The 14,621-nt window shown below is 54.1% G+C and overlaps 1 protein-coding gene across 5 annotated transcripts in view; it reads left to right on the top strand.

The window, feature by feature from the left end:
• Positions 1 to 14,621, top strand: part of DNMT3A (DNA methyltransferase 3 alpha) — a 114,670-nt gene that overhangs the window by 42,133 nt on the left and 57,916 nt on the right. For all 5 annotated transcript variants that reach the window (XR_005243268.2, XM_007971259.3, XM_038006650.2 and 2 more), the window contains exon 3: positions 377 to 481. Coding sequence is in view for 3 of the 5 variants with exons in the window: in XM_007971259.3 (XP_007969450.1) it covers positions 377 to 481 (105 nt within the window). In the remaining 2 variants the exon portion in view is untranslated. The remainder of the gene's footprint in view (positions 1 to 376; positions 482 to 14,621) is intronic.

The following is a 14,621-nucleotide window of genomic DNA, read 5'->3' as shown; positions in this document are numbered from 1 at the left end:
CTGTATTATTTATATATTTATATATGGGTGTGGGTTTTTTTGTAGAGATGGAGTCTCACTATGTTGCCCAGGCTGGTCTCAAACTCCTGGCCTCAAGGGATCCTCCTGCCTTGGCTTCTCAAAGTGCTGGGATTACAGGCGTGAGCCACTGTGCCTGGCCAAGGATATATTTTAAGTGGGGCTCTGAGGGGTGACTCAAGCCTCACCAGGCAGGTGGGGAGGTTGTGGAGGTATCTTATACAGCCCTGGAAGTGTGGCTTGTGGAACAGGAGGAGGCTGGGGCCGGAAGGGAGGCCAGGGCCAGCCCCTGACAGGCCTGGAATGCTACACTGCTTGGATCCACCTCTGGCCTCACAGGCTGTGTCTGTGCCTGCAGGACGGAGAGGAGCAGGAGGAGCCGCGTGGCAAGGAGGAGCGCCAAGAGCCCAGCACCACAGCACGGAAGGTGGGGAGGCCTGGGAGGAAGCGCAAGCACCCCCCGGTGAGTGTCACATTCTACACACCCTCCTGTGCACACACACAACACACATGTGCCTGGGCTGTCGATGGCAGTGATGTGTGTCCTGCAGGAACCTAGAGACATTCAAGACCAGGTGATGGGGTGCACCCCTCCAGCTGCAGATACCCCATTTTTCAAATCCCACCCTCACATTTCCATGTTTTCTTATTTATTTATTTATTTACTTTTTTACTGAGACGGAGTCTCACTCTGTTTCCCAGGCTGGAGTGCAGTGGTGCAATCTCAGCTCACTGCAACCTCTACCTCCTGGGTTGAAACAGTTCTCCCACCTTAGCCTCCCAAGTAGCTGTGATTACAGGCATGTGCCACTATGCCTGGCTAATTTTTGTAGTTTTTGTAGAGACAGGGTTTCGCCATGTTGGCCAGGCTGGTGTCAAACTCCTGACCTCAAGTGATCCGCCCACCTCGGCCTCCCAAAGTGCTAGGATTACAGGCGTGAGCCACCGTGCCTGGCCACATTTCCCTGTTTTCTACATAGAGAACTGAAGGCCCTGAGAGGCCAGGGGACTTGGCTGGTTGGTCTTGGGCCTAAGACTTGGACCAGGCCCCTGACTCCTGGCCTCCCTCTGGAAGGGAAGCAAGAGGGCCTGCCAGAATCCCAGGCTGGGTTAAGATCTCCCTGGACTGTCTATGCAGGCCCCTCCCTACCACACTCTCACCCTGGGTCTCAGCCCCTACCTGGAGGAAGGGAACTGAGGCCTGGGAGTCTGATCAAATTGGAGAGGGGAGATGCAGGCTGAGGGGTCTCTGTGAGGGAGCAGGAGAACCAGGGCCCTGGGGAAGGAAGTCCTGCAGGCCTGTAGGCTGCAGGGCCAGCCCCAGCCCCAGGCTTCTGGGAACCAGTGCTGCTGAGGCCTGGGGGCAGCTCTGGAGAACAAGACCCCTGGGCTTAGAGTCAGACGTGGAGCAATCATTATTTCTCAGCGCCAGAGACAGCTGGTTCATTTCTGTTACCTGCTTCCAGCTGAGAGTGGTAAACTTGGAGCAAGAAGGTAAGGGGGAGTCAGAGGCTCTGGATTTGTTACTCAGCCCTTCAAAGAAATGTTCTCAGCAGGTATGGAGCCCAGGACTTGCTCCCTTGGGGTAGAGGGCTGGGTTGAAGGTGACTGAAGTGAAATGGGACAGTGGAGGCGGGGGGTGGGTTCCTGGAGGTGGGAGGTATGGGAACCTGCTGGGTACTGAGACGCACCCCTGCCAATTCTGCCTGAAGATTTGGAGGGGGGGTGGGGCCTGAGTGAAGTCATTTTACTGGTAAGTAATTTTAAACATTTTAGTATTAAAGCAAATGTGGATATGTTATGGCCTGGAATGAAAAATTCACATGACATTGAAAGATAAAACGGGGCTTCAGAGGACTTTCTGGCTGGCAGCAGACTCTAGATTCCCAGGGCCCCTGCACCCTCCTCTACCCACAGGGCACCTTGATGGAGAAGGTGTGGGAGGAGAGCCAGGCTGGCATCAGAGCACACTGGTGACTGCACATTTGCAGCATGTCCTGCCTCTCTCCTGAGGCTTGGCAACCTGCAATCTGCTAAGCAAACTGCCCCTGTCCCCATCCAGTTTCTGAGGACAAGAGCCACCACCTGTAGCAGATAAAGACCCAGCAACCCTTTGATTCATCTTGGAGTCTCGGAATCAGAGAGTAGCCATATCGCTGAGAGGTGGAGTGAAGCACTCAGGTGAAAAGGTACAAGGAAGTCAGGGGCAGGAGTGTGGGGATATCACCTAGATAATGACAGAGAAGGGGGGCACTGCTGAGTGAGGGGAGAAGGGCCGGTGGTCATACATCCCATGGCCTGAAGCAGGCTCCAGTGGAGAAGGAAAAACATTGTCTTTGGGGTCCAAGAGACCTGAGTTCAAATTCTGACTCCACCACTGACCACCTGTGTAACCTTGAACAGCTGCTGCCTGAACCTCAGGTTCGCCTTCTAAAAATAGAGGAGAAAAGGATGCATTCCTCCTCGCCCCTGTGAGAATGAAATGGTGCAAGCGCCAAGGAGCCTCAGCAAAGGTCAGACCTGCCCCTGCCCAGCCAAACCTTTCCTCTTCAGGAGGCCATGGCAACCGTAGTTTGACAGAAGAGCAGCACCTTGATTTAATGCTTCCCAGCATGTGTCCTTGAGCGAGTCACCTAATCTCTCTGGGCTGCTTCCTCATTGGGAAAATATGGCTGCCAGTAAAGCCTGCCCTGTCCACATCTTGGGGCACTTGGCAAACAGCAAAACAGAGTTCAAATGTGCAGGCTGGGCCAGGCGCAGTGGCTCACGCCTGTAATCTCAGCACTTTAGGAGGCCGAGGCGGGTGGATCACCTGAGGTCAGGAGTTTGAGACCAGCCTGGCCAACATGGCGAAACCTCATCTCTACAAAAATTAGCCGGGCATGATGGTGGGTACCTGTAATCGCAGTTACTCGGGAGGCTGAGGCAGGAGAATCGCTTGAACCCGGAAGGCGGAGGTTGTAGTGAGCCAAGATTGCACGACTGCACTCCAGCCTGGGCGACAGAGCGAGACTCCGTCTCAAAAAAACAATGTACAGAGCTGGCTGTGTAAAAAACCTGTTCCACTGCAGGGCCCAGTGTCCACCAGGCTGGGGTGCAGGCCTGTAGGGTGGGGGCCCAGCATCGGCCTCTCAGCAGCCCTGGGAGGCGGGGCACATCCTGTGCCCCTCGTGGTCTGGATGTGTTCTAGCCTAAGTCCTAGGTTACACCTGCAGTCTCCTGGCCTCTCAGGAGAGGCCCAGGGTGAGGAGGAGCATGGGAAAGGCGAAGCTGATTGGGAAGTCAGCTGTTGGGAAAGCGAATCCTTGCACATTGGAGGAACCAAGAGAGACTGACCCCAAGGACAGCAGCCAGCACGGCCTTTCCTGGGAGCCCATGTTGGGGGATTCCTGCTGCAGCCAAGGCTCAGCCCTTGTAGCCACAGGTGCTGGTCCTGGACTCTTCCCCTCCCGTGCAGGAGCACAGCAGACAGGGCTTCTGAGGACCTGTTGCAGCTGTGGCCCTGGCAATAGATTTGCCAAGGAGCTTTAAAACAGCTGAGTGTGTCATCCAGCTAAACCTAGGGAGGGAGCTTGGCTCAGGTCCTGACAGGTGTGATGGGGGATGGGGACTGGGAAGTAAGAGATGAAACCCTGGCTGGAGGCTGTGGCCTTCCACAGCTGGCGCTGGACAGGGAGGGTCCAGGTACACCCACTTAGTGCCCTCACCAGGTCCCACCCCCAAGCCTGAGAAATCCTGGGCTCTCTCCTTTTGCCCCCAAGGACTGTCTTTCTTGGCCTTCAACAGGCATCTGTCCTTGGGTGCCTTCTGCCCCCTGGCATTGCCCTCACCCAAACCAGACTCCACCTGCCCCCTGCATGCCCAGGCCAGTGTGCTCTCTTTACGACAAACACTTTCCACTTTCTGAGCAATGACCATGTGCGGGAAGCTACCAGAGGAAGATGCCTTCTATTTCAGTCAAGTGTGCTGGAGAGAAGAGGCCACACATAATCACAGTAAATGTAGCACCGGCACATCCCTCTTCAGGAACCCCCGGGGACTCCATTTTTTAGTGGACAAGATCTGAATTCCAGCCCCTCATCATCTGACCACTCCTTCCCCTGCTATGCCTGATGCCACCCCTTTGGCCACAGAAACCTCACCTTCTCACTGCTCCCCAAACACACCAGCCAGCCACTCCTCCTGCCCACCCCTTACACAATTCCATAGCCTGCCTTCTCTCCGCCTGCCCCAGCACCACAGCCCAGCAGAACCTAGCCTGAAAATGAGGCCCAGTTCAGCCACTGTGACCCACACTGGGCTCTCCCTTCTTGAAATGTTTCTAAAATTAATAAAAATGAACTGATAAAGACAAGTTCCAAGCCCACCGATCACACACATGAGACTGCAGTGGTCTGTAGACCTCACTTTGAGAAGCACTGGTTGTTACCTGTCGGTACAGAACTGAGTATAACTATTCAGAAGCTTTTATGTGTATGTGATAATGTTGCCACATCCACGTGCTGTGATTTTATATTTTACAACCGTATCATTTCTTGGTGCCTTGAAAATTTAAAAATGTGAAACCAAAGCTTGAGCTTTCATCCCTGACAGTTTGAAAATGCACCGCCATTGCATAGTCACTGAGCTGTGCCACGCTGAGGGCAGAGACCAGCAATAAAGGTTCACAGTTATGCCGCATGTTACTGCCTACAAAGGCCTTTTACAGGGGTTACCCTATTTGATGCCGACAAACCTCTGTGAGGTAGTTGGGGACCACTTTCATTATCCCCGCATTCAGAAGAAGAGACTGAGGTTCAGAGAAGATGATCAGGACTTGGACTTCACGCCTCTCAACTGCAAAGCCTGTGGTGCTCTTTCCTCCTTATCACTGCAGCCATGCTGTTTGGTTACTGGGTACCTACCCAGGGGTTTTCTCTTTAAGTTATGTGAATTCAGGGCTGCTGGAAAAAGTGCGTGGAACTGGTCCAAAAAGCATACAAAGAAAGTATAACTGAAGAGAGTTATTGACACAAATACCAGGGAGCCTGTGTGTAAGTGCCGAAGGCTGCAGGGGGCTGAGGGCGAAGAGGTGGGCCTGCTTAAAACCAGCAACGGCCTAGTTGGCTGCAGCACTGGCCAGAGAGCCAGGATGCTGCAGTCAGAGCCAGCAACAGGAAACAGGAAGTCAGCTGCAGGGCAGGGCGGGGCTTAGGAAGGGAGCTGGCACCTGGGCCAGGGCCTGCGGGCTGGCCAGTGCCCATGATGGGGAGGTGGGGGCCAGTGCGTGGAGCTGAGCCAGTGTGGGTGTGAGGTGGGGAGGAAAGGGCAGCCTCTAAGGATGTTGCAGGGTGACAAACGTGGGTGTCTGAAGCTGGTTCCTGCCTGGTCACCAGCCCAGACAGTCCTGCAGAGGCCTTTGTCCTTCCTGGGTGGTTCTGGTTGGAGCCCTGAAGGGAGAGTTTCTGCCTTTGCCCAGCAGGCCCTAGGGGGTGAGTGGCCCTGTGGGGCTCCATCCCCTATTTACTAGCAATGCGTATTTATTCATTGACAATTTATACCCACCAACTTCCTCCAGGGTTATTTTTGCTCAGAGGGAGCACTCTGAGGTCACCTCCTGCTAAGAATAACCCAGAATGGGAGGGAGGGAGGAGGAGGAGGGGGCTGGGTGCTGGTGCTGAGCTCAGCTGAGCCCAAGCCGGTGTTAGGGCTGACCCTCCAACACCACAGGAGTGAGCCAGTCCAAGAGAGCAAACTGCCCCACTTCAGAGCAGATGACTTGGGGTATAAATGGGGAAGTTAGGGAACCATTCTTCTGTAGCAAAAGTCAGCTAGGTATAGCTTAGGGCAGCTGTTGGAAGTTTGCAGTACTGGCTAGCTTTCCAGCCTAACAGGACCTTTGATTCTTCTCCAAGTTAAGACAGAGCTCAGCTCCCCTGTCTGTTTTCAGATCAGAGCCCCTCCTGGGCTAACCCTTCGGACCTCGGCTCGGTGACATGGTGCCCCTCACTTTTATGCACACTTTATGACATAGTGTCTCCCACTCCTGGGCTGCAGCCCCTGGCCCACCCCCGGAGGTGGCTTTTCTTCCTGTGAGTCTGCATCAGTACACGCTGCTGCCCACTCTGTCACCTCATGTTTTGGAAGGCGTGAGGAAGACAGGCCGACACACTGCTTGTGAGGTAGAGCCTACGGTTATGAACTTTGCAGCTCCACCCACCCACTCCCCGACCTGAGCAGTGAAATCGACGCCCGCTACTGGAGTCCCGCATGGAAGGGCCTAGCCCATGGTGGGGACTTAAGTGCAGTGGGACTCCTAAGGATGCTGGGAAGCCAGGGAAGATGGAGGAGGTGGGGCTTGACCTGGGCCTTAGAAGGGAGGTGACATATGGAGAAGTCAAGGGGAAAGTGAGAGGCACCCCTGACCCCAGGACCTTGCTGAGGTGGGTGTGGAGGAAGGAAGGCATGCAGGGCGGGGCGAGTGTGGGGAGGCCCAGAGGTAGGGGCTGTGAGCACACAGACACAGGCCTGGCTGAGGGGATTAGGGATGCATTGAAAAATATATACAGGGCTGGGTGCAATGGCTTATGCCTGTAATCCCACCACTTTGGGAGGCCGAGGCGGGTGGATCACTTGAGGCCAGGAATCTGAGACCAGACTGGCCAACATGGCAAAACTCCATCTCTATGAAAAATACAAAAAAGCCAAACGTGGTGGCACATACCTGTGGTCCCAGCTACCTGGGAGGCTGAGGCACGAGAATCGTTTGAACCTGGGCAGGTGGAGTTTGCAGTGAGCCGAGATTGCACCACTGCACTCCAGCCTGGGCTACAGGGGACACTCTGTCTCAAAACAAATAAATTATATCTATATATAAAATAGTAGCTGGGTATGGTGGTACGCCTGTGGTCGCAGCTACTTGGGAGGCTGAGGCAGAAGGATCTCTTGAGCCCAGGAGGTTGAGGCTACAGTGAGCCTTAATTGTGCCACTGCACTCCACCTGGGTGACAGAGCAAAACCCTGTCTCAAAACAAGAAGAAAAATGTTCTCAATCTTGATTGGAAAGGTAGTTTGCAGGCAGCCTGAGGTGCTTTTACTCTTTATCCTCTCTGAAAAATGTGTTATCTGGAAGGTTGTGAGGAGGCGGATATGACGTGATAGGAGTCGTGTTTGAGAAACTGGCTCTGGCACCCGTGAGCATGGCGTTCATCCCCGAACATGAACACATGCTGGAAGAGGGGAGGGGGCGGGGGCGCCAGCAAAGTCCCAGGGCCTGTGGGGGGTAGCGGTGGCGGGGCAGAATTGGCCAAGCCTATGCTGCTGGCCCTGGGAACGCTGGAGAGGAAGGGGTGAAAGGAGGCCCTAGCAATGGCACAACAGGGACAGCGTCAGCGTTGTTGTTAGAAACGAGGCTTCTGGAAGGGAGCAGATGGGGAAGGGGCCCCTGCTGAGGCCACCTTACATAGCTGATCTTATCTGGGGAGCATTTAAGTAGAATCTCCGAATCTCCTTTTTTTCCCCCCCAAAAATAATCCCTGTGTTTATTTTCATCTCTCCACATCCCAGGGCCACCTTCAGCGAGTCATTCATTCCCACAGGTCCTGGCCTTGGTGGCCTTCCTGGGGCCCCATGAGCTTTTCTAGGGCCTGTGCTGCACCTGCATCGTTCCTCCCGTTGCAGGTACGCGCTGGCACACGCATCCGAGGAGAGCTGTTGACATGGGTTTTCTTTCATCATCCCCACCTAGAGAATTTTGTACATTTTGGTTCTCCTACCTCAAGAAAGACATAAGTGAGTTGGAAAATCTCCAGGGAAGGGCACTAAATTGATGAAGGGGAAGGCCAGGCTGCCAAGAGAGGACAGACTAAAGAGATTAGGACTCCCCGGTCTGCAGAGACAAAGGAGAGGACGTGATTAAGGCTATGAAATCATGTCGGGTGTGGTGGGCTGAGCACAGCACAGCTGGGGAGCGGAGGGAGGACACCCATTTGAAATTTCAGAAAGGTAAACGAAGCACAGAAAAGACAGCACCATTTTCCATGGTGGGTTCCCTTCTTACAAACCTGTCACTCTAGGGATGGCAGAGATTGAAAACAGAAGCAACTTCAAAAGAGATTTACTTAACGTATGGGATCTCTCATACGTAAGGGCTTTTTTTTTTTTTTTTTTTTCTCTTTTTTTGAGAGGAGTCTTACTCTGTTGCCCAGGCTGGAGTGCAGTGGCGTGATCTCAGCTCACTGCAACCTCTGCCTCCTGGGTTCAAGCAATTCTCCTGTCTCAGTTTCCTGAGTAGCTGGGATTACAGGGGTGCACCACCATGCCTGGCTAATTTTTTTTTTTTTTTTTTTTTTTTTTTAGGGTCGAAGGGATTTATTGAAAATGAAAGTACACTCCACAATGTGGGAGCGGGCCTGAGCATAGGGGGCTCAAAGGCCTTTTTTTTTGTATTTTTAGTAGAGATGGGGTTTCACCATGTTGGCCAGGCTGGTCTCGACCTTCCAACCTTAGACGATCTGCCTGCCTCAGCCTCCCAAAGTGCTGGGATTACAAGCATGAGCCACCGAACCCAGCCAGCATAATGGCTTTTTAAAGGGAGCCTCCAGCTCACTCTGAAATCCTTTGAGGTTGACTTCAAAGAGCACAGCCAGGCCCTCTTCCAAGTGGACCAGTTACCCGCTGGAAACAGAACCCTGAGTGGGCCGGCCACTTACTGTGCATGGTCGTTCTGGCATCCATTTGCCGTGGCTTGTGACGACCTAGCCAGGCCATGGACTGAGTGACCTCTAAGGCTTTGCTGAGCTCTGGGGAGGAGGGAGACAGGCAGCTCCCAGCAGATGTGGTGAGGGGAATGGTAGGACCTGGTGGGGGTGCCTGGGCTGGGACCAGAGTTTCTGGAGTCATCCCTCTGTGGCCTCTGGTTCCACCATCCCTGACCCCACTGGCGGCGCTTTTAGCCACCCTACAGGGAAAAGGGAAATTGGAGGAGTCAGGGTCCTAGCTCCATAGCATTGGAGCCTGCTCCGTCCACCCCAGGAAGGCTGAGCAAGGGGGCATCTGGGGACCCCAGCCCCTCCTGGAGTGGGCATGGGGTGGGCCTCTCTGGCTCTCCCTGCCACAGGCCACTTCCAGCTGCTATCAGATCTCTAGTGAGGGCTGCCAGGGGGAAGGGGGCTGCAGGAAGGGCGGGGGCGGGCAGTCGTGGCCCCGTGCCAATGCTTCGGGGGCAGAGCTGCCCTGCTTACGTGGACATGCAGCTGTTTCCTGAAACTAGAGTCAACCTGGAAAAATCCAGGCTAGTTGAGGGGTGATGGGCCTGCAGAGCTGAGGAACTGGAATGAGCGAGGAGTTGCGGTACAAGTGGAGGGGCTCATTGGCGTGTCTGTGTTGGCATCGCACGGCTTCCTCGCACCCCTCTGTCCTGTGGCTGGCAGTGGGTGTCTGCAGGTGTGGGGGCGCCCCCTTCTCAAGTCTGTGCATGTGACGGTGAAGAGACCGTGGCTGGCCTGATGCCAGGATTCCCGGGTGGCATGGAATGGATCTCACGGAGGCCTTAAAAGCACCATGGCAGGTCCGGCCCTCTGGGTGACCAAGGTGAGGTCACCCCCCTATCTGCTGGGCTCTGGGAGAGTAAGCAAGAGGAGCTCCTGGTGGGAAAGGAAGAGGCAAGAGAGGAGGGAGAATGGCATCTACCCATCCCCCACCCCCATGGAACCCCCCTACCTGGGTGAGCACTGCATGTGGGCTGCAGCCTGGGGACAGGGCTCCTTGCCCCGGGTGCCAGGGCCTCATCTCCCCTGTACCATGACCCTCACCTCTCCTCCTCCTGGGTTTTAGATAACAATAGTAAAGCAATACTTAAAAATCACTTCTGGCCAGGCGTGGTGGCTCACACCTGTAATCTCAGTACTTTGAGAGGCCGAGGCAGGTAGATTACCGGAGGTTGGGAGTTCGAGACCAGCATGGCCAACATGGCAAAACCCCATCTCTACTAAAAATATAAAAATTAGCCGGATGTGGTGGCACACGCCTGTCATCCCAGCTACTAGTGGGGGCTGAGGCAGGAGAATCGCTTGAACCCGGGAGGCGGAGGTTGTAATGAGCCGAGATCACACCATTGCACTCCAGCCTGGGCAACAGAGTGAGACTGCGTCTCAAAAAAAGAAAAAAAAAATCACTTCCATAAAATTAACTGGATATGGTGGTACACGCCAGTGGTCCCAGCTCCTTGGGAGGCTGAGATAAGAAAATCGTTGAATTTGAGGCTGCAGGGGGCTATGGTCACACCCCTGCACTCCAGCCTGGGCAGCAGAGTGAGACCTTATCTCGAAAAAAATTTTTTTTTAATTACTTCCGTAAACATAAAAAATTAGGCATGGTGGCAGGCATCCGTAGTCCCTGGTACTAGTGAAACTGAGGTGGGAAGGTTGCTTAAGCCCAGGAATTCAAGGCCACAGTGAGCCGTGATTGTGCCACCGCACTCCAACCTGAGTGACAAAGCGAGACCTTGTCTCTTAAAAAAAAGAAAAAAATCACCTCCCCCTATTAGGAGTTTCAGACTTTGCCCCACCCTGGGAGGCAAGGCTTTGCCTGGAGTGAAGGAGGGGCAGGAGGTCTGGGTCTCGCCCAGACATTGGGCAAAGGGGGAAGAGGAGGTGGCGGCAGGGCTGGGGAATTGGTTCTGGCTGGGCAGGCCACAGCAGAGGGCTCCTCCTTGCCTTCCCTCTGGCTTTTGCTTGAGTTGGGCGCTAGTCAGGGGAAGGCCAGCAGCCTCTGCCCGGCCTTTCTTTGGCACTGCACTGCCGCCTGTGCCTTCTCCGAACCCTGGGGGCGTTTGTGAGCTTGCGCTGTTTTGAGACTCAACCCAGAGCGGGAGTCGGTCTTCAGATGTCTCGCCTATACCTGGGCCATCCTGGAAGCTTTACTGCTCAGATGCATGTGACCCAAGGCAGGCCTCAGAAAAGCGAGCGTCGCTCCAGCTCCCCCAGGATCCCTGTGGAAATTACATTTATTAATTTTATAAGCATATGTATGCCCAGTCCTGTGTGGGATGCTAGAGAGCCGTAGGTGGAGAGGCCCACAAAGTTAAATAAGATCAGCCGGGTGGGGGCTCCCGCCTGTAATCCCAGCACTTTGGGAGGCAGAGGCGGGTGGATCACCTGAGGTCAGGAGTTTGACACCAGCCTGGCCAACATGGAGAAACCCCATCTCTACTAAAAATATAAAAATTAGCCAGGCGTGGTGGCAGGCACCTGTAATCCCAGCTACTCGGGAGGCTGAGGCAGGAGAGTCGCTTGAACTCAGGAGGCGGAGCTTGCAGTGAGCTGAGATCACGCCGCTGCACTCACCCCAGGTGGCAGAGCGAGAATCCGTCTCCAAAAAAAGGTGTTAAATAAGGCAAGGCTCACAGTTAAGGAGGGAGGCCACAGTACACAGATAATTAGATTTGGAGGTATGAGGTGTAAGGAGATTGAGTGAGAAAGCGCTTTGTAAACAAACATGGCATGCATTGGATGGGACAGCAGTGAGGGGTGTGGTGGGTTCACCCCCACCCTTCAGGGCGAGGCTGGGTCAGCAGCTGTCCACACCTGCCAACTACAGGGGGCTGAGGAGTCCATATCCTTCCACACACAGACTTTAAAATGCTCCTTAGAAGACAGAATGTAGAAGAGTGGTGACTGGGGGAGAGGCGACTGGGAAGTTAGTACTGAATGCAGAGTTTCTGTTTGGGATTGTGAAAAAGTTCTGGAGATGGACGGGGGTAAAGGCTGTATGGGAGTGTACCTAAGGTATGCTTGAAAAGGATTAAAATGGTAAATGTCATGTATGTTTTACCCCAGTTTTTTAAAAGTTTACAAAAGTGTTTCTAGGCCAGGCACGGTGGCTCACGCCTATAATCCTAGCACTTTGGGAGGGCGAGATGGGTGGATCACGAGGTCAGAAATTCAAGACCAGCCTGGCCAAGATGGTGAAACCACATCTCTACTAAAAATACGAAAGTTAGCCAGGCCTGGTGGCAGGGAGCTGAGATAATGCCACTGCACTCCAGCCTGGGTGAAAGAGCGAGACTCTGTCTCAAAAAAAAAAAAAAAAACAAAAAACACTTTTTTTTTTTTTGATACGGAGTCTTGCTCTGTTGCCCAGGCTGGAATGCAGTGGCGCGATCTTGGCTCACTGCAAGCTCTGCCTCCCGGGTTCATGCCATTCTCCTGCCTCAGCCTCCCCAGCAGCTGGGACTACAGGTGCCCGCCACCACGCCCGGCTAATTTTTTGTATTTTTAGTAGAGACAGGGTTTCACTGTGTTAGCCAGGATGGTCTCAATCTGCTGACCTCGTGATCCACCCACCTTGGCCTCCCAAAGTGCTGGGATTACAGGCGTGAGCCACCGCACCTGGCCAAAAAAAGTGTTTCTTAAGCCAGGCGTGGTGGCTCATGCCTGTAATCTCAGCACTTTGGGAGGCCGAGGCGGGTGGATTACCTGAGGTCAGGAGTTTGAATCCAGTCTGGCCAACATGGTGAAACCCCATCTTTACCAAAAATACTAAAAGTTAGCCAAGTGTGGTAGCGGATACCTGTAATCCCAACTACTTGGGAGGCTGAGGCAGTAGAATCGCTTGAACCCAGGAGGTGGAGGTTGTAGTGAGCCGAGACTGTGCCACTGCACTCCAGCCTGGGCAACAAGAGTGAAACTCCATCTCAAAAAAAAAAAAAGCGTTCCTTAGATAAAGGCAGTTCCTGTCCTTGCCCCTACCCTCAGTCCAGGGTTTTTCAAAGACACTATTGCCATTTTGTCTGGACTAAATCTCTGTTGTAGGGGGTGTCCTCTGTCTGGTGGGGTGTTTAGCAGCTTCCCTAGCCTCTACTCACTAGATGCCAGCACCTCTCCCCAACCATGTGGTGGCCAAAAATGTCTTCACACACATGCCAAAATGTCCTGGTGGGGAGGTAGCAAAATTGCCCCAGTTGAGAACTACGGCCTTAACCTGCCTCGAAAAGCTCACAGGAGAGGACTGAGGAAAAGCCGGAGGCAAAGTGGGGGTTCTGCCCAGAAGGAAAGCAAAGGGTGGCAAACTCGGAGGGACCCCAGGAAGTGGCAGGCAGGATTTGAAGACCCAAAGTGAGGCATACCGGCTGGGAGTAGGTGGACAGTGGGTGATAGGACCGAGCTGTACTGAAATCTAGAATGATATTAGATTCACAACCCTCCTGTGTCCCCCATCTGGCCCCCCCACGGGAGGAGAAGTGATGGGTACTTACTGCGGCTTTTCCCATTCGGAAATTGTCACCTGCAGCTGCACCTGCTGGTGGTGCCTTCTAGGATGGTCGGCACCCACAACCCAGCCCTCTCCCAGATAATGGGCAACATGAGTATCTCAGGGGTGTGCTATGTCTCCTTTCAAGACGACTGTCAAAATAAAAGCAAACAAAAGCAGATTGTTTAACAGACATGGCAGCAAAGCTGAGACTCCCTGTAGCTTGCGTGCAGGAGTTCTCAGTTTTAGCCTCGTCTTTGCCATTCACGAATCAATTGTGAATATTGGCTGAGCACCTGTCAGGTGCCCCACTCCGTGCTAAGTCCAGCCGGATCAAGCAAAGTCTCTGCCCTCCAGAGGTCAACAAGCTGTGGAGACAGGGGAAAGGAGGGGAGGAGAGTGGCTGGGAGGAGGGCATGGAGTTGGGGGCAGAAGAGGCCAGGCCTGGCTGGGGTACCCCTCCCTTCTGGGCCTCCAGGCTGAGGTTTCTGCCCTTCTCACCAGGGATGGCTCCTTCAGTGAGCGCCCAGCTCTTCCCCAGAGACTTGGACAGTTGCTTCAGGCCATTTGACTGGGACCTTGTTCCTTCCTCTGGATGGTTTTGTCCTGCTGGTTACCCTGAGCCCCAGAGAGCCCCAGTGAGGGGCCACACTTAGCTTGAGGGAGTTCTTGATGGGTCGGATGAGTTAAGGGTTGAGCGTGGCAGAAGTCATGGCCCCCGCTAACCCCAGAACTTTGGCTGAATCGGCTCATCCAGAACCTGAGCGAGCAGATGAACAGGAGGGGATGGTTGGGCAGAGGACGGTGTGGACCAGATGCGGGAGTGGGGATTTCAGCTGGCGAGCTAACCTGGGGCTGGAAATGAGCACCGTGCCCTGCTCCCCCATCATCTGCCCAGCGTGCCCGACTCCCACCTGGCTTTGAGGGCATCTCTAGGAGAATGGCGCCTCTGGTGCTGTTGCAGACTGGGGAGAGGTGCTGGAATCTAGTGAGTAGAGGCCAGGGCAGGGCTTACTAGTGTGCATGAATGACTGGGTTGGTCGGAAGCCTGGGGCTGTGTTGGGCCTCAGAGTCGGCCCTCATGGGTCTCTATGCTATGGCCCTCATGGGTCTCTATGCTACGGAGTCAGCAGTCAACAGGAAGTGAGTCCCAGCATGAGAGGAGGCCGTGTGGTCCCGGGCAGGAAGTGAGTGACAGTGGAGTTGCCTCCAGCAGCTTTGCGGGGCCCAGAACCTGCCCCAATCTGAGGTGTCTGCAGGGCAGCAAATGATGAGAAGAAAGGAAGATGCAGCCATGCAAAAGTCTGGCTCTGACCTAAGCTTCTTAGCTCAAGTTGGCCAGACAGGACCCCATGCACACCTCCGTGGTAGTG

The sequence above is a fragment of the Chlorocebus sabaeus genome, chromosome 14 (genome assembly GCF_047675955.1).
Source record: "Chlorocebus sabaeus isolate Y175 chromosome 14, mChlSab1.0.hap1, whole genome shotgun sequence".
In the NCBI taxonomy this organism is placed as follows: Eukaryota; Metazoa; Chordata; class Mammalia; order Primates; family Cercopithecidae; genus Chlorocebus; species Chlorocebus sabaeus.
This window is presented reverse-complemented; position numbering and strand designations above follow the sequence as displayed.